The following is a 27173-nucleotide window of genomic DNA, read 5'->3' on the forward strand; positions in this document are numbered from 1 at the left end:
ACAATTAATAACAAGTAACAATTTTTAACACATGACAAAACCAACAAAAACTAGTGTCATGTCTGTGTAAATTTGTAGTGTTTCTGTGTTTAATATTATTTAACAATTAATGCCTCTTTCTCATCAAGTTTTGCAGCATATAGTCATGTCGTTTTCGTCTTGCTGAGAATCTCCGTCTGTCATAGTTGTTATTGTATGAATTGCCCCTGAAATCGGTTAATATGTTAGTAAATATATAAAAGCGAAATAAATAATAAATACCCTGGCAAATCAATTTTGTCATTGAGTTATTATTACTATTGAGAAGCCATACCAAACAATGAAATTGTCGCAATAGCAACCTGTATGACGCGACCAAAACGTCGTAAGCGCCGTAATATTCATGGCGCTTACGCGTTTAGATCGCGAGATTCACGCTCCGCTTCTATGGTTTGTTATCAAAACAACAACAACCCGTGGCGCAAAATACTGGTTCTCCGTGCGTAGTAATAATAGTTCAATGAGTTTTGTTAATAGAAAAAGACACGAAATTGCAATTTGTATGGGATGGCGACAAAAGGTGCCTGTATTTTTTTGAATTGGCTAACTTTTTCTACAAAATGGGCTTGCCATACTATAAGTTATCAACAATGTTAGATTTTAATATGAAAGGAAAAATGGAAAAACTCAAATGGCTTGTATACTTCGGCAGCTCGGGCCGCGTAAGCCAACATGCCAAACGCGTACGCTCCGTAGCGATCGAAACGCAGCTGTCACTGTCCCACTAATATGGAATAGTGATAGAGAGAGACACACAGCGTTTCGTTGACGTAGCGATAGCGATTGTCACCTTGGGTAGACCAGCAGATGGTTAAGAGCGATCGGTGTTTCGAAAAGTCGCAAGGTCCAGTAAGTTCGAGTATTACCCGAACAGGGGGCCGATTTTTGAAATTCGATCGCTCGATTTCTTGTATTTCGTTCAATAATATCTCCACTACTAAACATTTAAATTCTACTAATAGAATAGAAAACGAGTGGTCAATACCACTAGATTCCCAATTTCTGTCGCTCGTATTTCAAAAATTAGCATTTCACCGTTTTCCGAGTGACGAAATCGAAGGATCGAGATTCAAAAATCGGCACCAGTGATCTTTTTTTCCATTTTTCTTTTAATACATATAAAAATTTGTAGTATCGCTCGCAGACATATATCCTTGATAAAAATTAGTTTGATGTTAGATTTAATTAAAAGCAAATTATTAGATCAAGTTCTAGATATTAACTTGAATTAATATAAGATTAGATCGAAGTGTTTAAAGATAAATCAATAGATAGTAAGTTGAATTAAAGGATGTTAGATAAAATAGTGTTTGAAAGTAGTAAAAGCATGCAGAAATATACGTATATAATATTTTAATGTATATTTTAATTCATAATCTGAAACTAAATAGTTATTTGTACCTAACTTGTTATTAAGCTAAAATATTAGCAATACATAATAATATGACTATAAGGGGACTATGCATAAATTTTCTCATGTTTGTTAGATTTTATTTTTATAGATATAGAACACTTTTCTGGAAATTATATATTTTAAAATTATTGGTATAAAATGGTCCTTTAGGTTAAAAATCACTAATTATTACCTAATACATCTACAACTAATTATTTGCTTTAAAAAAGTGAAAATAAATTGTTATTATATTTGTATAAATTCGATATATTCATGGTAACTACGGTGAAAAACTAGTTTATATTAAAGTAGCTCTTAAATTAGGTAACATCATACATTTTTTGTACAATTAATTTATTTTTTGTAACATGATATATTTTTAAACTGTAATCTCATTGAGAAAGATTACCCACTAACATACAAATACTGTCAAATTATGATTTTTATGACATTTACATATACAGTTGATGGCATACGTAGATCTATTTCAAATGAAAGATCAAGTGAGATCAAAATAGTATCAGAATGATTGTAATTATTATTAATTTTAAATCTGTTATCCTGTATAAAGTAATTAATGGCTACGTTAAAGTAGGTATACATTTAACGAGAAAAGTTAAGTGGTTTCGATATTTTAACGGATCAAAAATCAGGCTACGGAAGAGACTATGTAGATACAGTGTAGGTATAGGTATAAGTACAGAAGATTATTTTACATTTCAAGTAACATTAAATCATTAGTGCGTTCGACCCGGGCAAAACACAGTTCCAAATTGTTTTACCTGTGACGGCTGTGACGCATAATGTAAGAAGTTAATGCAAAATAACTTTTGATACAATAAAAATCCTAACATTTTAATGTCAAAAGAATTAATTGAGAAAGAAATATATTTTGTACAGAAAAATTGGAAATAGCCTAAATAATGAAGAGAGATTAGTTTATAGGTCGTCCGCTAGCTAGCGCGGTTGCACGGAGCGGCTGAGCGGGTTAGGGGCTGTGCACAAATCACGCAAGGTGTTTTCGGCTACTTTTTGACCCCCCCTCCCTCTTGGTGATATTTCGTGAGGTTTTTGGCTGCCCCCTGCCCCACATAACCTCAAGTGTATTTTTTTGAAATTTTTCTATCTGACCGGTCAAAGCCTCCGCGCTCCTAAATTTCGTAAACTAGACTCGCTATTTTGAAGTGCGGAGTGAAGATTTATGTTTAACGAAACCGAGAAAAAGTATCTACACATGTGGTAGGTATTTTTTCTTATTTTCGTTCACTGTAGATAAATACACGTGAGGTCTCCTTATACCTCTCTTCCCCAACGTGATCTGTCGTGATTTTTTCGTGACTCTCACCCCCTCTATCGAACCTCGCGCGATTTGTGTACAAGCCCTTAACGAAAAATAGTATGAGCAACGCTAACGGCGCGGCCCGCTCTGTGCACCCGCGCCACCTAGCGGAAGCCCTTATAAAATATTTATCTACTTTTTCCCGTTAATGTAGTTCCCAGTTTCGTCCTTGTATAGATCCTCGTTGATACCGTAGTAACTCTGCGAGTTCGGGCAATCCGTCTGGAAAATGGTAATTTAATATGTTAAAAGGATCTCCAGATTTATGCCTGCGTCTAAAGGTGGCCACTGACGAGCCTTCCGACAGTCCAAATGGCGTGGCTGCAATCCAAAATCGGTCCGTGAATGTCAAAAACGTACAATGTTTAATATTAGGATGCCGTCCATTTGGATGAATCCATTGTAACGGCACGGAAGGCTCGTCAGTGGCCTGCTTAAACTCCGTCAAACCATATTAAATGTATGAAAAGTTTGACGGAGTTGAGTCCGACCGCAGTAGGGAATGCAAATCGGTTATTTTTTGTATAGAAATAACCGCGGTTTCGGTTAATAACCGATAATTTCCATACAAAAAATAACCGAAAATAACCGATTTGCATTCCCTAGACCGCAGTCATATAATTTAAGAACGACGCAAGAAGTGCACATTTGTGAAGTTTTTATGGTTTAATTTTTGACAGCTGTTAAAAGTATTGAAGAGACACCGTTATCAATATTATATTTCACTGAAAATAAGGGTTGGCAAAACAATCTACCGTAGGGAACCCTAACTTCATCGTGCATGTGTAGATTGTGTAGTGTGCGCTACCTACGTACGTTACACACACACCTTCACTCTTTATCTATTTATATTCCGTAGGTTAAGGATCATATTTCTGAATTAATAAATCACACTTTCATCAAGTTGTATCAATTTACGACATCTTACACATGCTCAACTTCGCCTATGTAAAATGTTCAAACAATCATTTTAGCAAGCAATAGATATAGGTACTAGAAATTCATAATAAGTAGAGGTACCTAAAATAATATAAAAATAAATAAGTAATAAAAATTATAAATAAAATAGGTTAACTTCGTATTTCCCCAACTTCGCCTAGTATTGTTTTAATAATGAAAATGATACTGAAACTTATTCCAAATCCAAAATTTTAATCAAGTACTAAACGCCCACGATACAAATTATTGTGGCATTATGATTTAACACTAGTTAAGGCGAAGTTATGTAGGTACCGTTAAAGTATAAAATTTTGCCATTTAACATAACTTTGCCCACCGCGTACTGAACTGTGACGCGGTGGGCAAAGTTATGTTAAAAGGCAAATTTTTATACTTTTACCGACGAATTTAAATATTTGTTCAATGTTCTGCAACATAGATAACTGGGTTTGTTTTTAAAACACCATACCTTGTAATCCCAGTCGCACACCCTTAACCGCTGGTTGAACACGGTGCCAGGCGCGCATACGAACGAGTACTGCAGATTGCCACCGATGCTTGGCACGCACCAGTGCCATACCTGATAATTACATGAATGTGGATTAAGTAGCACCCCTTTTTGGATAGAAACTTTACTTTGATCCAGAATAAAAATCTGTAAAGTCGGTTTACGGACGATAATTGAGTCGCTTAATTTCAAACTCGGGTAAATCCATCTGTCAGATTATGCGATTTTGGTACTAAGCAAAAGTAATAGGGTAGAAATTTGCTGAGAGGGTCGAATGGATTTACCCGAGTTTGAAGTTAAGCGACACGATTTTGCGTGCTAACGTCATAAGAAAACACGTGGCCGTAACGTTACCATGGAGATCTGTCCACAATGTTACCATGGAGATTTGTCCACAACGTGACACTTTTTCGTGCATGCTACCGGTGTTCATCGATTTATAAGACGTTATCACGTCAAAAAACTTTAATCTACTGTCAAATTTATCTTTCTTTCCTTAGTGATCAATGTTTCTTACATAGGTAGGCGATCTAATGTGTGCGATGACGATAAATCTTCCCAACCACGTACTTTGGACATTGCGAATAGGTCAAATATTAATCAATACATTATCAATCGCTGGACAAATTACACCAAACCAATTTTAGTTTACGACCTTAATGACGCCTAATAAAAGTAAATAGCAAAAATAGTTCAGAATTTCAAAATCATTGCTATTAAGAAACTGTCAGGCGCTTTGTTAATTCTTCACGAAGAACGCAAATCAATTACAAACTGGTACATAATTTCTATTTACTATATTTAGTGTACTCAAAAATAAAAACGTAAACTGTAGTATACAGTGCCAAGAGAATAGAAAACTAACAAAATACTTATCAAAGAAGATATCGAACGTGTTGTGTACTTCGCGGTAGCTATGTAATAACACAGTGTTATAAATATCTATAATAAAGTTATGGTAACATCGATAACAGACATGTCGATATTTCATTTTGTCAATCACTTTATTTTGACACAATAAATTCTAAAGTAAAAACTATGGAACTTGCTAACTATGTAAACAAACCGCCATATTGAAATTGTCAAAGAATGATGAATTTACTAGTGACTTTTATTTACATACTGCCGTATTCGAACTTCAAGATATTCACAAGAGACGACACGTACTAGATCCATTCTAGATACGTTATAGTTTAGATATCAACTCGTTCTCTTTTGCAGCGCAATTCCGGCAACGAATGTTACTTTTACGTTAGATAGAGTAAGATATCTATTAGATGTGAATTGGATTTCTAAGTCATATCCTGTGGAAATCGTTCAACAGTATCTCCAGAATCGCGCAAATGTCAAATTTGACAGGTAAGATCTTAAACATATCGTAATCGTATCTTGGTGATGTCTACAAGATGTCTAATAGATGTCTATTTCAAAATCTGAATCGGGCCCATAGTTAGCAAGTTCCATAGAATGACACTTTATGTCTGTTCACGACAGGTGACGACAAGTTTAAATTGGACAATTCGCAGTTTTTGCCTTGATACAATCAGGCGTTAATTTTCACCAGTTACCTGACAATTGGTTTGCGGATCCGCGTAGTACCCGGGCAGCTTGTCGTCGCACGTGAAAAGCAAGTTTTTGGGCACCTCGTTGTACACACCGGACGGATAGTCTTCGTTTTGTACGAAGCCTTGCTCGTCTTGCTGTTGGAATACAAGAAAAAAATATTTAAACATGTAAAAAATGTCTCTAGACTAGTGGCTCTCAGAGCTGTAGACGAAACGAACCCCGAAATTTGAAATTTTTCCAAGAACTGAATCGACAGAAAAATTCTATATGCTCATCGAACCTACTCACCAAATTTCACGAGAATCTGTTGAAAACGAAATAATTTTTGTCCAAGCTAAAACGGAGACCTTCGCTTTCGCTTGGTCAAAACTTTTCAGTCACTTTTACTAACCGTCACTCATAATTATTGTCAAACAGAAAAACAAGAGGATAACAAAGTATTCATTCAGGGTCTCGGTTTTTGCTTTTGAGGTACGGCACGCCATAAACGTCCCAAATTGTTCTTTGTGGAACCTCACGTTTTCGTATGCAAGATTTTAGGAATTACAGCATATTACAGCAGTGTGTTAAGATTTTAAATGTAACAAAAATCAGTCATATTTACTACCATTTCATCGCATTACTATCAGATAAACAACAAATAAAACAAAGACTAAAATTAATTATCACATTGCCCATGACATGAATTATAAACCTACTCGAAAAAACTAAAAATTACCGCGCACAATAGTTTCCCACATCCATCAGCAATTTACCTATAATCATAACCAGATAATTATCAGATAATTAGAGAATCCGATTATTCAAATGGATAATTAAACAGTTATTATGATGACTTGTTATCCTAGTGTTATGATTAGAATCTAGGATAAATAATTGCTATCGTAATTTACGCTTAGTTGCAGAAATTGACATTATTTTACGAAATGTGATTTTGTCACGACTTTAGGCATTTTGCCAACTGTATCGTTTTTGCACATTCAATGCATGTTCGCTCGCACTGATACATAATATTGGTGCGAATTATTTATACAGGTTGGAATATTTTTAAAGACTGAGCTGAAAGGATAGTGTTATCTAAGTGATACACAGTCGAGTTATTATAATCGTAAAGCTGGATTAAAAAGTAAAACAAAATCATTAAAATTAAATATTTTTACATCAGTGGCAACCCTACAAAGTTATTTACATATTAAATTGACACATGTCATCATGTCATTTTTTTTTTCGTCCATCTGGACAGGCTAAAGCTCTAAGCCATACTGCCTTGTCATAAGTAGTTTTTTTTTGTCTTTTCAGTAAGTTCAATCCGGTAAACGTCTTCAGTAAATACTATTCATATTAGGTCAATTCCGATATTAATGTCTTCAGTAGTCTTCATTTTTTATAATACTTTAAGTATAAAAGCGTCTCTTCCAGTTATTTGGTCACATCCATTAAACATCGGATAAACTTCCTAGGGTTGAAACATACCTACAGATTTTTGCACTAATGTTTAACAAACTTTATCTCAAAAACTGTTAGAAATATTAATTATTAGAATTATTATTTAGTTAATAGTAATTATTAGAAATATAAGTAAAAAATAAAGTACGTAGCCTAAACAATTCCCCGTTTGCATAAAAGTCCCTCATTCTGTTCGACCCGATATTTTCCTTAACTCTTTCTGCTACTAAATGCGTTTTGTTTCTCCACTATAGGAACAACCACAGGGGAAATCAAATTGTATTAACTCCAGGTGACTGGAACGGAATAACATCCTTCTGTAACCTTAGGTTTCCTGAGACCCCTCATCTGGTGACGAACTTAGAATAATCTTGTCCAAACTGTAGGCATCATGAGCATCATGTAGGATTTATTTATTTATTTCTTCTTCTTCTTCTTCGTCGGTATCACTCTTGACAGAGTGGTCGTGGTCATCACTTCAGGTGTTGGTGGCAAGCTACTATACTCATCCTTTTCTTTTGGGTGGTATTTATTTATTTATATAGCCCTTTATTCTGAACATGTTTGTTGATTTTGGTACTAGTAATTTAGTTTTGAATGTTTATATGAAGTCTCTTAGTTCAGTGTGCCTGTCGGCAAAGGCCTCCTCCAACTACTTCCAGTATTTCCTCTCTCTTGCCACCCTTGTCCAGAGTGGTCCCACTGTGAGTATAATTTCGTCTTCCCATCGTGTTCATTGAGGGCCCTGCGATCTTGACCCATCTGTAGGTTGGCACATGAGAATTCTTTGGCTCCACTTCTCTGTCTTGCATCTTATAATGTGGCCTGCCCACCTCCATTTGAATGTCTATGTGGGTGAGGATATCTGCTACTTTTGTTCTGGTTCTTATGTCAGAGCTGCGGGTTCCATCCTGTAACTTTACACTGAGCATACTCCTCTCCATATCATGTAGGATACTTACAGCCAAAGATGTGTCTAGGATGTACATCAACACAGCCAACACCCCGACGGCGTGGAGCCGGACACCGCATAACCTGAGAGGGGACATCTTGTAACGTACTTAGAATATCTGAAAACAAACAAAAAGTAATATTACCTAATTTTTCGCTGCTACATAGGTAAGAACACGCGAATACACCGGGTACGAATACGCGGTAGGTACAATAATTTTTAGTCATATTTTATCGATGCTAGTAACGGTTGCAACTTGCAACTCGTACTGGTAATCAAAACTAACTGTATTAAGAAGGTTTGGCGATATGTGCGCAGAAAAAAATGCCGAGAACATTTCATGGGAACTTGAAAATGTTTTTTTTTTTTCAGGCAACTATTAGCCCATAGATTAACAACATAAGTATTATTAAATATATCTTAAACACTAAAGATACACATTATATGGCTGCAATACATTTTGCAGCTGTGTCAGGGAGCTGACCGCGGAACCGCCGGAACTGGACACCCTTCGGCCAAAACTTCTCCTTGGTGAATTTGTAATCAGACTCCAATGATCACACCATTCCAGCCTTCAGGCCAGCCACACTTACCCCGGAGCCACACTTCTCCCGTATCGACAATTGTTATTCAAGTTGCATAATTGGAAATATACATAGTAGGAAACATAAGGTACTTAAATCGAAGTTCGACCAATCGATAATTGATAAAAACGTGGTCACATAACGTTGCACGATAATTATATCGAATACAAAGATACATTCGATCAAAAACTGCACAATACTAATTACACTAATTATGCCTATTCCATTCAGAAGTTAAAACTCAAGCCAATTCCGGCTTTATCTCATTGTGTTAAAACTTCTTACCAATATGAATAGCTGCAATATTAAGTTTGTATTTACTTCATTGATATTGCTCTTGGGAAATCAAAATAGGAACCAAAACAGATCTTATTAGTGTCGGGTTAAGGATATCATTTGCTTATTAGAGTAGTAAAATTATGTTGGTAATTTTACGCACATACTGAACTGAAAGATTGATTGAACGAATGGATTGCCATGTGATTTGACCTGATTAGTTCTTGAATTGTTAAGGGAAGGAAGTTGTTTTGATGGAATTTGAATAAGACAAGGACCAATGAAACTGAATGGGACCCACGGATCACCATATATGGTGTAGGTCAGGGTGCAGGCAGGCTGAGGAGATGGCGGGATGACTTGACCAATTCTAGCCGAATTGGTAGGAAATTAGGAGGAAATGAGTTGAGGCGTTTGCCCAGCAGTGGGACAATAAATTAGGCTAGACATTAATAAAAAAATATATAAAATCAATATTTACTCGTAATTACACAAACAGGTCTACCGCGATATAATTTCATTGTTTTTACCTTAAATTCCGACGTTTCAGCTGAGTTGCACCAGCTGTGGTCAATAAACAATTAAATATGTGTACAAAACGCGAGAGTTTAAAGTGTTATATATAAAATCAATGTCATATTGTAATCAATGACATGTTATAAAATCAAGATCAGATCTTGATTAAAGTTTTGCTGAGCGATGGAACAAATACATAACTTAAAACGGGGCGGCTTTAACGAATTAACGACTTTTAAAATGTATTTCTTTATTACTGACGTAGGCACAGCTTGGCACAGTTATCTTTTGAAATTAGTCAATAAGTTTTGCTTTTTTTTTCAATATAGCAACTTCTTTTCTCCACTGGCATTTAAGTAGGAACCAACTCCTGTCAATGATTACTGTAGATGCGTGTTTCAATACAATTGAGAATGTTAATTCAAGAATGTAACCGATATGGCATTAAATGCATATTTGTATTCTTTCTGCTAATGAAATACTAAATACTAATGGCAATTATCAATTGCAATTACTGGTATTCTTCCTGAATTGACGACGAATTTTGTGGCTTTCTCGTATTCAGTATTTGATTTAGTAATCTTCGCATGTTATGAGCAATGCGCAGTATTTAACTAGCTGTTCCTAAAAAAACACTTATTTCTTTAAAGTGGTGTTTTTTCCTAGTAGATATGATAGGAACTCTAGCATTTCTGATGAAAAAGTTATTTTTATTGCTTTTTTATTTATTAGGATTCCGTACCCAAAGGGTAAAAAAGGAACCCGGAAACGGAACTTGCTATTACTAAGACTCCGATGTCCGTCCGTCTGTCCAGATTTCTATCTGTCACCAGGCTGTATCTCAGGAACCGTGATAGCTATATAGGCAATTGACATTTTCACAGATGATGTATTTCTGTTGCCGCTATAACAACAAATACTAAAAACGGAATATAATAAATATTTAAGTGGGGCTCCCATAAAACAAACGTGATTTTTTGCCGTTTTTTCGCGTAATGGTACGGAGCCCTCGGTTTTTTTATTTATTTACAATGGAAAATACGTAATATGAAGAGTGGACAAAATTTTAAAGTCTAGGTGGTCATGTGGGGTATCATTTAAAAGAGCTTAAAAAATTGTACATTCCTAAGCATTTTTTTATTATATTTTACAGTGAAAAAAAACCTTGAATTTAAATTCCAAATTCCAAATTATTTATTTGTTTAACATAGGTAGGTACAATAGTAGGTTTATGAAGAATAATATAAAAAAATCGTCAATTATATTTAGGTAACTATATGACTAATGAAAAACACAGTGATATGGTGATTTGCGTTACTTTTCCGAGTGACAAGAGATTGGGCTGTATAATGTTAATGTACTGTACCATTTTTTATATGCCATGTATTTAAAATAATTTTCACAGATATAACGATAGGTAAAGTATCATTCCATGGAAGTTGCTAACTATGTATGCTTAGTTGTTTTGTTATAAACAAAAGTCAGTAGTAAATTCATCATTCATAGACAATTTCAATATGGCGGTTTGTTTACATAGTAGTTAGCAAGTTCCATAGAATGACACTTTAGTAATAGATCTTTTACCACCCGACGAACCTCATATTTCATTAAATTTGTCTCATAGTCGTCGCTATACTATATTACCATTGAATCAACTATGAGTAAGACATACAGACTGACAAGAAACCAATAAATACGTCAGCAAAAACAAGCCATGCAGCGCAACGATCGTTTGTTTCCTTTGTGGGAAACGTACGGACAGCAGAACATATAAATTAAGCTTAGAAACAAATTAAAAGTGGAAAAATTCACTGTCTTGGGTGCGACTTGAACCCACGACCACCGGATCGCTAACCCGGTGCCCTTCCATCTGAGCTACCCAATATTTCCACCATATATTATCTAATACCTTTAAAGGAGCAATTCTTGTTTATACAGGATGGAAAAATCGAGTGCCACATGGATGGCAACTACCTTAAATATTGTAAATAGCACATTTTGTGTAAAGGAGACTTTCCTATGTTTTTAAAAACAATAAATACTGCATTTAAGGATTTATGAAAAATCGCTTGCCTCAGTCGGGACTCGAACCGGTCAAATGTGACATAGCAAATAGTGTTGGTTGCTCGGCCCTGACCCGCGCCGTTCTAGCGTGAGTCATCCTTTAAGCTCCTTATGTAAGATATGTACATCATTTGCGCTTAATTTAATTTTCTGTAACAAAACTCGGTACTTAAGTACTTATAAATCGGATTAAGTTTGTACTTATACTTATTACTCAACGCAGATAAAATTCCGCTCCAATATACAGACCTTGTAATAAAAGTAAAAAGTATAATAAATGATTTTAAGCGTTGCGAAGGCACAGTAACCCTCATTATTTTCAAGAAGAGCAAGTAGATGGCGTAATTGTGACCCTGATTTTTTAAAGCACAGTATAGGTATACTGGTACTATAGGTAGGTACTTACAACGCATACCATGATGAATAAATATATTATATCCCATTGTTTTTAACCCTCGACGCAAAAAGAAAAGCGACATAACGTTGTCAGTATACGTTTATCTGTAGCATCATAGCTCCTAAATGGATAAACCACAAGAAATGTTCTTTAGAGTAGGTTATTTGACTAATAAGGTTAGTATTAACTTTTTAGCCACAAAAAAGTCATATAAAATAACATTTTGAATCGATTCATGAATCTGTTGAGTATTTTTCGATGCTACTACAGTGTAAGTAACATACGACACAATCATACATCGGTATGTAGATTGTAGATGGTTAAAAATCATAACATAGTAGTAGTAGTAGTAGTAAACTCTTTATTGTACAAAAAGACATATTAAAAATAACATACAATTAGTAAGAAGTACAAAGGCGAACTTATCCCTTTGAGGGATCTCTTCCAGTTAACCTTTGAGTAGATGAGAGGAGAAAGTGAAAAGAGGGTGACAAATGCAGCAAAATGTACAACAAGGTACCAGAAAGATAAAGGATATAAATACATACAAAATTTATAGGATAAACATACATATATTACACAAAAAGGAATGGGGGAAAATACACTAAAAATTGGAAAGAATTAGAACGATATAAAGCAACTATACAATAGAAATATAGACAAATTAATCAGTCAGATCATCAGATAACCATAGTTTCTTTAACCTCTCCTTGAACGACGCAACCGATTGTGCCTGCCTGAGCGAAACAGGCAGCTCATTCCACAGCTTCACTGGACGCACTGCGAAGGACTTGTTGTATCCTCGAAATTTGTGAGGAGGGATGGCAAGTGATAAATTCGCGCTCGAACGCAGACGGTGGCCACTGCCTTCAGCCAGAAATTGAAATTTTTGAGAGAGGTATAAAGGAGAAGAAGGTGTAAAAAGAACATTAAAGAGAAGAGAAAGAGTGTGAAGATCTCTACGGCGGCGGATTGGAAGCCAATTGAGTTTTTGACGGTAGTAAGACACATGATCGTACTTCCGTAGGCCGAAAATGAATCTTATACAGACATTCTGTAAGCGCTCTAACTTGTTCAGGAGTTCTTCTGTCATGTCCAGATTCACAGCGTCGCCGTAGTCGAGTAAAGGCAGTAACAGGGACCGAGCCAGCATGGCTTTGGTATCAAGTGGAAGAAAGTTCTGAAGGCGCCTTAAAGAATGGAGAGATCCAAACAGCTTTTTGCTCAATTCAGTGACATGAGGCGCCCAGGAAAGTGTCTGATCCATGGTGACCCCTAGATTTTTAACAGTGGGTGAGAAAGGAATTGGTATACCATCAAAGAAAATTCTAGGTGCCACCTGCTCAGACAGTATGGAGATGTAATGTGGACTTCCCAAAACGATCGCTTGCGACTTCATGGCGTTGACTTTTAAACCGAAAGATGAAGCCCACAAACGGACGGAATCTAAATCGGCGTTAATTTGGTTTACGAGGGAATCGAAATCATCAAGGTTGGCAGCTGAATAAATTTGCAGATCGTCTGCGTAAAGGTGGTAAGAAGATTTTAATGACCTTGTAATGTTATTTATAAAAATGGAGAAAAGCAATGGAGACCCTTCCTTTTCGCTATGCCGTAGTCGTATTTAATTATTATGCCGTAGTCGGGCAAATAGGGCCCCTAAATAGCGAATGACATTGACATAAAATTAACACATTGCCAAATTGTGAGAACACACCTATCTCTAAATCGTAACATAAAATATAATAATTGCATTGTGCCTGCGGTGTTGTCGCTACTTCACACGGGCCCTTGATGGTGTTGATTTGTTAATTGGGGTTCCTTAGTTTATTTTCTGAGAAAAATATTAATAATCTATACTAAAACTCGAAAATGTGTCTGTTATCTTCATGGTTGGTATTTGAATAAATAAATATTAGGGGACATCTTACATAGATCAACAGCCCCAAACTAAGCAAAACTTATACTATAGGTTCTAGGCGACCATATAAATACTTATACCATATACATACTCATATACATAGAAAACACCCATGACTCAGGAACAAATATTTGTGTTCACCACACAAATGAATGCCCTTCGCGGGATTCGAACATTTCGAACCCAGGACCATCGGCTTTCCAGGCAGGGTCTCTACTAGGCCAGACCGGTCGTTAATTTTTTATGCCAAAATGACAGAAAATACAAAGAATGTCCCAAATTTTCCTTACAGGAACGACACATTTTGATAAGGCCGTGTGTCTGTGTAGACATCGCAACATTAAGAGAATATTAAAGCATTAGGCATACCTAATACACAGGGTGTAGCATATACACCCTTACAGACAGATACATTTTTTTCAATAGGTAAGTACTTGAGACTCGCTCGAATAAGAAAAACACGATATAAACGTAGGTACCTACCCGGAACGTAAACTTTTGTCCATCGGGAACTTTTTCTAAGATGTTTTTTAACTAATAACAAGTCCGCTGAATGGATCAAAATAATAATAAAGGGCTGTATGTAACTACAATAAAACGTAATGCAACCCAACCTAACACAAACTAACAATTAACTATTTTAACCACAATATATCTGTGTCGACACATGTCGTCATTGCGGGTTTATATTAGTTTCCTTGTTTGTGAAATATGCCGGTGGTTGGTAATGGTAAGATGATATGCAGATTGCAGGTCTGGACTTTCGACAGGTATTTATTTTTTATTTTATTTTATTTTATAGCCTTATATCAGAATATGTGACGTATCGTTGGTTTGATTATTTTATTGCTAATTATTCCGTGTGCCCTTTGGCAAAGGCCTCCCCCAACACTTTCCAATCTTCTCTCTTCTGTGCCAGTCTGTTCCAGGTTTTGCCAGGTATTTACAGTTAAAGAATTTAATTTCCGAATTTTGTATTTTGTCACAGTGAGAATCAATATGAAAGTCGCTAGAGACCTCATACTATTGTCACCGTGACAAAGTACAAAATGGGTAGGAGTTATTAGAGTAGGTACCATTGACCGGGGTGACTTTCAAATGCAGGGGCGACTTTAAAATTCTAGATTTTAAGCCATAATAAATATTTATGCGTGATTTTTTACAGTAGGTGAATATAAATATATAGTAATCTAATTATTTACAGGAACATTTTCAGGAAATAATGAATAATGGTAATTCTATGGCCGTTTTAAATTTATCAAAGTAACCCTAAATTTTCCAAAGTCACCCCGGTCTACGGTACATATTAACTTACCACGACCAGTGAAACCTGTGTCGAAACGTCGGTAAATAAAGGTAATAAAATAAATTCGCGATAGACCCGTCTATAAATGTGAGTTATTATGTGTTCAAAACGCGAAAGTTTTCAATATTATGTTAATTAAGTAGTTAGAGATCATAAACTGAACAAAAAGGCCTCCAATGATCGAGGCTGGAATCGAACCGGCGTCTCTTATTTGGACATTATTTCCAATAAATCGGGATAAGCCAAGCTTTAAGCCCATTTCGAGTTTAGTTTAAATCCCACGCCTTACCACTAAGCCATTTAAATGTTTTTATTATGTTTACCAATTGGATTTCGTTGTATCAATAAAATGGTCACCTTGATTGTTCATTCAAGAATATACCTCTATCCGTCTGTCAAAAGATTATTCCAGAAAAGTATCGTAGCTGCTTCTGATAAAGCTAAGAAGTATATATTTGGCATGATAACGTTTGATAACCTGGCCTTAAATTCTAAATACAGTATAATACCAATTTCTGCAATTTAGCTCTATAAGCATGACGTCCGTCCCCGACAAGGTATACCTTTTTGTGGTATGCCCCCAAAAACTGACTCCAAATTTTTACGAGCATATATCAGAAATATGATACTATCTACGATATCCATATCCTATCTATACGATTGTTAACCATAGGTTTTTCACAACGAAGATTCTCATCTGTTTCAAGTCGTTTCACAAGGCTCCCACAGAGTTGCGTTTGCGCATAATGACGCCAAATTGTAGTCGAGATTAAACTCGGGCGTTTTGTTTCAAAACTAGCTTTCATTGTATGTTGGTAAACAGTTCTCGGGGGTGATGACATGTGGTAGGTTTTATTGTATTATTATTTGTTAAAAATAGACAATTAAGCATCTTATTGCTAATAATTAAACTCGCATTTTGTACACATAATTATGAATGTCAATATTAGGTATGTATATTCTTTTATTCAATTAGGGTCTTAGGTTAGGATTTTACAATGTGAGTATAAAAGTAAAATATAAAAACACTTACAAAACATAACAAAAATATATAAACACATTATAAAAAACCTAACCTAGGGTGCCGCCAGCAGCGGGGCAAGGCCCAAGCTACCGGTGGTCAGGGCTGCAGAGAGAGGAACCGGCGGACTATCCGCGCCGTGTCCAAGATCACCGCCTTCTGCATCTGACCCTTGATCCAACCACCCAGCGAGAGTCTCTCTAGGTGTTGGTCGAGACTCTTCGCTATGAGACCGTTCGCTGACACAACTATCGGAACAATGATCGTCGAGTCAACATCCCACATGGCGGTAATCTCATGAGCTAAGTCTAGGTACTTGCTGGACTTGTCCTTCTCGGCCTTCACGAGATTCTCATCATGGGGGATGGTGACGTCGGCGAGCACGACCCGGCGCTGCGATCGGTCTATCAGCACGATGTCAGGCTTATTGGCGACAATAGTCCTGTCAGTGATGATAGATCGATCCCAATAGAGCGTGGCACGACCATTCTCGAGAACAGGTGCAGGTAAGTACTTGTAGTACGGTACTTCGCGGTCCACAAGGCCGTATAGAAGAGCAAGTTGCTGGTGAATAATCCTGGCTACGAGATTATGTCTGTGCAAGTACTCACCGTTAGCAAGATGAGAACAACCGGAAATGATATGCCTGAGTGACTCTCCGGGACGGCGGCATGCCCGACAAATGTCGACCGTACCGTCCTTCAGGATATATTTCCGATAGTTGTTCGTCATCATCACTTCGTCCGCAATTGCACAGGCAAAACCCTCGGTTTCTCCGAAGAGGTCCCCGAATCGTAACCAGTTCACCGACGCGAGCAGGTCCACATCGGGTCCCGTGAGGGCCTTGTAGAACCGCCCGTGTAGCACCTTATTCTCCCATGCCGCCTTGCGATCCGCAGTACTTAGTACCACAGGTTTGCGCCAGTTCTCGTTTGCCAAGGAGAGCGGCGTGAGGTTCCTGTCTACTGCCACCACATCACGATGCATCCCACACTCGTTGTTAAGGAAATAATTCCTGAGATTGTACACCTCGCGGTTGTGGAGATCCTTGGCGTTTAGGAAGCCTCGGCCTCCACACTTCCGTGGGATGTACAATCTCATAACTGACGAGCGTGGGTGTAGCATGCGATGTGTGGTGAGCAGTGATCGGACCCTCCGATCCAGGGCGTCCAGCTCGGTCTGAGTCCACCTTAGTATGCCAAAGGAGTATGTGAGGAGGGGCATTACCCAGGCGTTGAAGGCGCGCACTTTGTTGCCTCCTGACAAAAGACTGTTAAGGACTTTTGTGAGCCGACTGAAAAAGCGCTCCTTCACCGACCGTCTAATACCCTCGTCCTCAATACCCAACGACTGTGACATACCAAGGTATTTATAGGTTTCTGATTCAGAGATAGATCTGAAAGACATTGTCTCAGAAAGTTGTAAATTTGTTGAATTTACAACCCTCCCCCGCTGTACATGCATAACCGCACATTTATCGACACCAAACTCCATGTTGATGGCACTACTGAAGACTTCGGTGGTTTTCAGTAGCTCCAACAAGCCTTGGGTATTTGGTGCAAATAATTTGAGGTCATCCATGTACAGAAGGTGAGAAATAACTTCACCCTCTCTCCGAAGCCGGCAACCTAGTCCCAAATCCTTCAGCAGGGTGCTGAGGGGATTCAGAGCTAGGCAGAACCATAGCGGACTCAGACTGTCGCCCTGAAAGATTCCTCGCTCAATCCTTATAAAATCCTGTGGGCCAGGTTGGTCATCCCCGCCTCCTGGTTGACGAAGGACTGTGGTCCACTGCCCCATACACGCGCTTAGGAAGGCTCTCAAAGCTGCATCAACTTTGTACAGCTCTAAGACCCTCCCCAGCCATGAATGAGGCACCGAATCATAGGCCTTCTTGTAGTCAATCCAAGCGGCTGAGAGGGCCCCCTTGGTCCGCCGGATTTGTTGGCAGATGGTCATGTCTATGAGGAGGAGCTCTTTAGTACCACGGGACCCAACCGTACATCCATTTTGAGCAGAGGCTAAAATATTGTTTGCGACAATGTGCGCGTTGATTTTTGCTCTCAAAATGGATGTAAGGAGCTTGTAGAGTGTAGGCAAGCATGTGATGGGTCTGTAGTTCTTCGCTTCCGTGGTACTACCGGACTTATAGAGCAGAAAGGTGACACCAGTTGTTAAGGAAGGTGGGAGAGAACCAAGCTCGAGGGCTTGTTGAAATTGTGCTGCCAAGCAGGAGTGCGAGCATCGAAACCATTTTAGCCAAAAGTTGTGCAATCCATCCGGCCCAGGACTTTTCCAGTTCTGGGCCGTGCGGATGGCACAACTTACGTCATCGGGGCTGATGGTAACTGCCCCCATAGGTTCGATGGACTCGCACTCACGCTCGATAACACTCATCCAACTCCCCTCGGTGTGTCCGACAGGCATCGACCAGATGCTACGCCAGAAGTCAGTCATGGCAGTAGCATCCGGCGGCTGCGTGTCGGGCGTACGAAGGTTGGTTTCCTCCCACTTTCGGTACACCTTCCTTTGGTCACTTTGAAAAAGGCGATTCTGCTGGAATCGCTCCACACGCTCTCTGTAACGGCGAATACGGTTTGCCCATGCATAGACTTTCTGCTTTAGAAAGTCGATGCGCTCTGTGACATTAGCCATGTAGTCGCGGGGCCTGATATCCGTCCCCGCGAACGCCTGGTTCACAAAGCGCATTACTCGGGGGCGATTGTTGCCCCCCCTGAAGCAGATTAGCTTTGCGATGAGAGTCCTAAACGAGCTGATACGTCGCTCGATCCGCGCTTGCCATGCAGGGACACCTCCGACGGTCCTAGGTGCACGTTCAGCGTCCGGGAACTTGACGCGAGCAACACGGCACGCCGCGATGGCTCCGCAGTACAAGATCGAGTGCGTATCATCTAAATCTTTACTAGTCCGTAAATGTGGCTCTAGTAAAGCGTTTAGGGCTCCCATTAGCGCTAGATTGCGTCTATTCATAGGCAGACGTGGTAATCGTGGCCTAGAGTTGGTTGTGGCGCGATATTGCGTAATCACCTCTTCCAAAGTCCTCCTCAGTTGCTCATTAGCAGTTGTACTCACATTCTGACTCACGAGGTCCCCCTCGTCGGTACAGAAATCAACCCGTGGCGCCCCCGGTGCCAGGTCGGGTGCGGGCACCGGATCCGGCGACGTGGCGGGCAGATCCCGCACCGAGATGGAGTCCGCGCGAGCAGAGAGAGCCTCCTGGCGAAGCCGATCAAGTGTCGCGTCATCCAAGCGCTTTAGTCGTATGTATATTATTATTATGTATTGTGTATATTCTCTTTATTCAATTAGGGTCTTAGGTTAGGGTTTTACAATGTGAGTATAAAAGTAAAATATAAAAACACTTACAAAACATAACAAAAATATATAAACACATTATAAAAAACCTAACCTAGGGTGCCGCCGGCAGCGGGGCAGGGTCCAAGCTGCTCGTGGTCAGGGCCGCAGAGTGAGGAATCGATTATTATTATTATTATGTTCCCATATTGCCTTAGATGGTGTATCCCTACCAGTCTGCTCTGACTTCCGGTACCTTGGGTCATTGATCCAAAGTGACGGAAACATCGACCGAGACGTGAAAAATAGAATAAATGTGGGATGGACGAAATGGCGACAGGTCTCTGGAACAACTTGCGATCCACGAATGCCCCTTAAACTTAAGGGGAAAATATACAGAACGATCGTGAGACCTGTTGTAATGTATGGATCAGAATGCTGGGCGTCGAAAGTAGCGGATGAAAGAAGAGTGCACGCAGCGGAAATGAGAATGCTGAGATGGATGTGTGGAGTGACGAAAAAGGATCGTATTAAGAATGAGTATATAATAGGAAGTTTGAAAGTAGCTCCAGTAACGGAGAAAATGAGGAGTACTAGGTTAGCGTGGTATGGGCATGTAATGAGGAGGGATGAATGCCATATAGGCAAAAGAATGTTAGGGATGAATGTTGATGGACGGAGAGCGTATGGTAGACCCAAAAAACGATGGATGGATTGTGTGAAAGAGGATATGAGAAAGAAAGGAGTGAGTGCTGAGGAGACGAAAGACAGAGGAGAATGGAAGAGAAAAACATGTTGTGCCGACCCCACATAACGTGGGATAAGGGCAGGGGAAAGAAGAAGAATTATGAATGTCAATAAATTTCATTATTTTACCTTTTCCGACGTTTCAGCCAGGTTGCACTACATTGGTCACGAAAACTGAACATCGACGTCGACTGAAACGTCGGAAAAAAGGTAAAATGATCAAATTTAATCGCGTTAGACCCGTTAATGACATTAATTAACCATTAACCATCCAATTTCACAGTGTACATGAATGAATGGCCTTACGGGGATAGAACCCTTAGCAAAATAATTCCATACTTAGAACTGAACTGAAGCGATAAGACGTGAAAATAATAAGCCTACATTTAAAACTATGTTAAAAAAACACTACCATAATATATTGTAGTAATTTAATTACATAATTTATTAAGATACATGACCCCAGACTAATGACCCCACAGTCAAACTCATTGTTGTGTTTTGCGGGGCTATGACTGTTTTTTAAGAATACCTCTGTATAAAATTAAAGTCTCACATATCCAATTCTCAATATCGTTACACATAATACAATACGATTAACATTTATGCCACCATTATTATCATTAAGGCCGTGTTACCCAACGCACAAAAGAGCAGTAATATGCTTGACCGCGTATTTGAAGCTGACCTTTTCGACGGATGTGTTGGTCTATTATGTTATTATAGTTAACACATTCAACACCAAGAACCCGACTGTCGGGTACACTGTTCGTAGCGACTACGCGCTACATACGACGAAACCGTGGCTACGCGCTACGAGCGTAACCCGTAGCACTTAGTGGTATTGAATGTGTTATATATTTGCTAATATTATGGCGTAAAGGTGACATATAGATGAAGATTAACCCCTCGAACGCCCGTGTCAAAGATTTGGTATTGAATTAATAACCTTGAAATTGTAAATTAAAGTTCAAATTGTCTGTGACGTATCCGGGACAAGGCATTCGACGGGTTAATATTGAATTTGAAGTATTAATTTCTCCTTTTGTAATTCAATTATATTGGCACAACTATGTAGAGTCAGTATCAGATAATAATCATAATCAGGATATGGAGGGTAGAGGCAAAGATACATTGATTAAGATGTGTAAAATGTAAGAAAATTTCGTACTTCAAATTTGACAGGTAAACGAGATGGCGCTGTACGGCTCCACACTTTTGCGGTAACTCTGATTGTCAAAAGCTGACGTTTGACGTTTCATTGACCGCCAAACATATGGCGCTGTACTGCGCCATATGTTTCTGTTTTGGATGTCAAACTAAGAGGCAGATTTTTTTCTAGGACTTTACCTCTCTATTACAATAAATTATCTTTGGTAGAGGTAAGAAGAACACGCTCCATGTATGAAAAAGTGACCGTCAATTGTGCATAATTTTTTACTAATTTTTAAAGTGACCTGATGTTCCTGTTTTTTTTTTCTATCGAGCGAAAAACAAAACTCAGGATTAGAATCAATACAGTCCCTCGAGAAAGGCCTCAAGATTGCTAATTAAAATAATTCATTAGCAGCCGTATTGAGATCCAAAAACGCGCTACGACTGTTCAAATAGTCCGTTCTGAGCCTAACTGCACCTTAAGTAAAGACGTAACTTGCCAATTATTTGCACCAAATATCTTTAACAATTCATTAGACTGATTAATTTTGAAGATAACTACAATCGTAATAACATAGCTGACAAAATAGCTGAGTAACTAGTTTGCGTGTTGGCGCCTTCCTCGTTTCTACCGTGGCTTCCTGTTGGAAATACAACCATTATGAATATACGTAAACTAGTATGGAGTTGGGAAGTCTGTGTAATTGCTGATGAGCATGCTTTCTTTCATTGTATGTACGAAGGGTCTCTATTGTTTGCCAAAAAGCATGCAAAATTTGTTCATAAGTCTAGTTCTACATAACAACTACTTTCAAGTAAAGCTAAAAATACGCGATAAAACTATGCCGGCTCTAAACCTACATCTCTGCCCCATAATGTATTGTTGCCCGCATTTTCGTGAGTCATAATTTATTTGGTTCAGAAACGCGTCACTTTTCAGGATTGCCATAAAACAACTAACCTATTTATAGGATAGCCTAACGAAAATCCTGAAAAGTTAACGGTTTCAGCTTTGGGTCAAACAGATCAGTGTGTTATGTCTTTCCTGTAGACATACACAAGAGTTAAGGGCTATAAAGGTTAATTTTCTTATTTAACCCTTATCCACGTGAAAAGGTCCTCCTTTTATTTAGAGAACTATGATAAAATCATTGCTTACATGCCCACAAGCTGTTAACTATTGCCCACAGGAGAGAAAAATGTGCTGTTCGCGATAACACGCTAGTTTTCTCTCCTGTGGGCAATAGTTAACAGCTTGTGGGCATGTAAGTAATGATTTTATCATAGTTCTTTAAATAAAAGGAGGACCTTTTCACGTGGATAAGGGTTAAATAAGAAAATTAACCTTTATAGCCCTTAACTCTTGTGTATGTCTACAGGAAAGACATAACACAGTGATCTGTTTGACCCCTTTATGACTTATGATAATCTGACAAACAATACATTATGACTTAAAACTTTATGGGAAACGATATGTGCGAAATGTCAATTGATATTTATTTTAGTTTCTGACACTAAATAGTAGATTGTCTCACTAGGGAGGAAAATTACATATTTATTTATTATTTAAGGGGCCCAATGATTAATAGTCCGCCGGACGGTATCGGCCTGTCAGTTGTTCGGAACTGTCAAAATTTTGTTCTAACTGACAGGCCGATACCGTTTGGCGGACTGTTAATCAGTGGGCCCCTTTACGGCAAGGGCGTACAAACAGCAACACTCCTGTCTGTCATCGGTGGACCTTATTTCCAAAGGCATAAGGTCCACCGATGTACAATTAACAGTATGGGCGATAGTACATTGAATCCTAAACGAAGCGAAGGATTCTATAACAGAATCCCTAGAGTAGCGAGGGATTCTAAAGTAGAATCCTGAGCGTAGTTGGGGATCCAAGTGTGTTACGACCAAGATGGAAATAATTTTGCTACCATATGACACTTACTGGTATGAGGTAATTATGTTTAAAAATATACCTAAGCTAAAAAAAATGTGCAAAAAATTTTAAAAATTCTGTCCTAGAACAGAAAAGGGTCACTTTGATCCCTCCTAGCAGGGAAAAAAAGTGCCACTTTGATCCCTCCTAGCAGTAAAAAGCCCCATTTTCGAATTGGTGATGTGAAAAGTCTTATTTGCATATTTATTTGGAAGCATTTATATGGAAGACTAGTAGCCTTACCACGACTGCCTTAAGGGGCCCACTGATTAACAGTCCGCCGGACGGTATTGGCCTGTCAGTTGTTCGGAACTGTCAACATTTTGTTCAACTGACAGGCCGATACCGTCCGGCGGACTGTTAATCAGTGGGCCCCTTAAGTGTCAAACTGACATATTCGCTAACGTCTGCGCGTAACTTACTTTCTATACATCTCGCTAGCACTAATATATAATAGTACGAGCGAGATGCACAGAAATTAATTTACGCAGACGTTAGCGAATATGTCAGTGTTAAACAGTGTGTTGTCTATATGTATTTTCTATCAGTGTATTTATGGGTTAAAAGCCTGAAATAAACATATTTTATTATTTATTTTATTTTATTAAACTGGTGGTAGCCGTAACCATATAGAAGGCCAATACATATTTTAGAAAAAGATTTCTTCTGTCGACAATACAATAAAAATTAACGAGCGGGTACATAATTACCAGACATTTTATAGCATTTTCGGTGCAGCGGAGGTGGTGTTAACGGAATTGGTATAAACAATTTCAACCCTAATGATTAATTAGCGTTAATTACGTTAATATTAACCTTAATTTACCATTTCAGTTGGAATTATCTATACCAATTCCGTTAACACCACTCCGCTGCACCAAAAATGCTATAAAGTTTACGATGTGTGATAATTACATATAGGTACCAGGTTTTCTTATTAGAGTTTAAGTATAGGTGCATCGTAAAAATTTGTTTTATAGACAGACATTCAGGCCAATTCGAGTTGTAGTTATTTGATCTGTTTCCGATGTGATACTGATCTGTCAGTGTGATCTGGCCTGATTCTTAACTTTGTGATGTCTACAGGAAAAACGCGAACGAGTTAACCATAAAATGAAATGTGTTTGACCCATCTAAATGATGTCGTTTTGTTACCATTCAAGCGTGCATTATGCGTATGTAACATGCTCATGGTATGCCCCACCCCTGTCCCATTCCATGAATTTTTGGACCTCCCCACGTATTTGGGCAATTTCACTTAAAAGTGTACCATTTACTTTTTTTCCAAAATCCATCATCTTTTGGGTTATTTCTACTCAGAATCACGAGGACTATCGATATAAAAAGAAAAAAAATGTGTCCAACAAAAATGTCAGTTTCGTAACGCATTTTCACATACATTTTGTATGGACCGTTACAAAACTGACACCCAAAATTTGTATGAAAAACTGGGGACACTTTTTTACTTTGTCTCATTTAATAGTACTCTTGATTCTGAGTCTAAATAACGCAAAAGTTGATGGTTATTCGAAGAAAAGTAAAGGGTAGGTACCATTTTTTCTGAACGCCCCCCTTTTACATGATTTACATGCACAAACATAATTATAATTAAGGCAAAACAACACGTTTTTAATTGCACTAAAATATCACTAGCACACATTGTCAACAAAAACTTAAATAAAATAGGAACGCGACAAAACAAAACTGCTCATTAAAATCTCTTACTTTCTCGACATTTTGACAGACAGACAGGCAAAAACGCAGACCGACTTCATGAAGACACGTAAGAACTGTGTGGCTAATACAAAGAAAATCATGCAAGAAAACTAAAAACAATTCTTGCGTGAAATCTGTCAATGTTTTTAGCAGTCCAAACACACTTTTTACACACGCGTGGAATCAATTACCGTCTTTAACAAAAAATTGGGTGAAAAATCATCGATTATCAATTATGTAATGTTTGAAAAACTAATAGCTTAATGATAATCTATATTTGGCGTGCTAACTAGATACTTAATGCTTATTTAGCCGTTATTTAACAGTCGCGAAAAACGGTATTTCCCGGATTGTCTAATTTTCGCAAGAATATGTAATAGTACCTATGCAATATGACGTTGGTTGGCGCAAAATAACTTTTGCTTAAATTGCTATGCGACATGGAAGGAAAGAAGTTATTTCAAATGTTATAATAAGCATTGCTGACTGTTACCTATATCGTGTCTACTTGCCATTTTAAATGATTAATTTCGTCTATATCGCGAATATCGCGTGACAAATGAGCTAAATGAGGTATATTCCGTTTATACGTGAAATAATCGCGGTAAGTATTTCACCATATTGTACACTTTTAGCAATGTTTAATATTCAATACCTATTGTTTTTAAAAATCAAATTCTTTATTTGTGAAAATAAAGTAAAACATTGGTCGATATATTTTTATCTTTTTTAGGGTTCCGTACCCAAAGGGTAAAACGGGACCCTATTACTAAGACTTCGCTGTCCGTCCGTCCGTCAGTCCGTCCGTCCGTCCGTCCGTCCGTCCGTCCTTCCGTCCTTCCGTCCGTCCGTCCGTCCGTCCGTCCGTCCGTCTGTCTGTCACCAGTCAATCAATCATCTTTTTATATTGTTTTAAATGTTGAATTTATGGACTAATAAGTGGCAATCTGGTGTTAAGATTTATTTATATTTTATCCGTTAAAGTACCTAATAATCTTAGGGTCATATCATAGCACGAAGAAAGAATGATCGTTGAAATTAAAAAAAGATCGTCTTAAAAAAATCATTGTATTATATTGTATTGTTGTGGCGTGGTATGACCATGTTTTGTGGTAACTAAATTGCCAAAAACTCAAAATTCAATATGTGGCAACCAGAGTTATCTTAAATTAATCTAAGCAGGGGTCGCACTTATTTGGATAAAGACATAGGTATGTCATCACTACACCTTATAAAACAAAGTCCCCCGTCGCGTCTGTCCGTTTGTGTGTTTGTATGTTCGCGATAAACTCAACTACTGAACTGATTGTCATGCGGTTTTCACATATCGATATCGATGTTTCTTGGGGAAGGTTTGTGTATAATTTGTTAACCCGTGCGAAGCCGGGGCGGGTCGCTAGTACTTATTTAAGAGGAAAGGCTAATGGTATAATAACTCATAAATGTCTGTTGATAATCGTTTGTCCCTGTCTGTCATTTTGAGATTTGTGTTAGCAAGAAAGAGTACACTTAACAAGCTTACAGTCCACTTCATGCCAACTGAGCACCGTAGCCTATGGACACTTGTAAAAACATCCTTTATACACATACACGGACCCACTGTTATGACTGCCAAAGTAATTGATGTATTTTTTGAAAAAGGATCCAGCCTACAAAAATCTACGCAAATAGGGAAAAAATCAAATTATTATATGAAATATTATTTGATTCGAGTTTTTATGTAGTCACACTACATATATAAGTAGGTAATAAACTGAAATATATGTCATATACTAAAGCAAAAACCCACCGGCCGGGTGGTCCGGTCAGGAAGTTAGCGGCGTAAACTGAAGACACCGGTTCGATTCCGGCCTTGGGCACGGAAAGCTTTCTGAGAATGGACCCTTTTTTGCTTAACTAGTCCAATTATAACTTAAAAACTAGAATTATCACTTAAATTAATTAGCAAACACAAAGTGGCCCTATTTGAGTACATACCTAAATGCGTGACGCGCGCGATGCACTGTGAACGGACCGATTTGAACTGAGCCCAACGCGCGC

General features: G+C 38.2%; 1 protein-coding gene and 1 long non-coding RNA gene across 2 annotated transcripts; both read right to left on the reverse strand.

Annotated features, from left to right (window-relative positions):
- Window positions 1–96: 96 nt before the first annotated feature.
- Window positions 97–27173, reverse strand: LOC134803000 (U-scoloptoxin(01)-Cw1a-like). The gene is made up of 5 exons (XM_063775728.1): window positions 27111–27173; window positions 8193–8300; window positions 5787–5918; window positions 4180–4290; window positions 97–2993 (listed from the first exon to the last, which is right to left on the reverse strand). The coding sequence occupies exons 2-5, from the start codon at window positions 8277–8279 to the stop codon at window positions 2904–2906; spliced, it is 420 nt and encodes a 139-aa protein (XP_063631798.1). The 5' UTR covers window positions 8280–8300; window positions 27111–27173; the 3' UTR covers window positions 97–2903.
- On the reverse strand, window positions 7811–8061 carry LOC134802984 (uncharacterized). The gene is made up of 2 exons (XR_010145918.1): window positions 8007–8061; window positions 7811–7975 (listed from the first exon to the last, which is right to left on the reverse strand). It is a non-coding gene; the product is annotated as an uncharacterized LOC134802984 (long non-coding RNA).

This window comes from Cydia splendana, chromosome 25, assembly GCF_910591565.1.
Source record: "Cydia splendana chromosome 25, ilCydSple1.2, whole genome shotgun sequence".
NCBI classification, from domain to species: Eukaryota; Metazoa; Arthropoda; class Insecta; order Lepidoptera; family Tortricidae; genus Cydia; species Cydia splendana.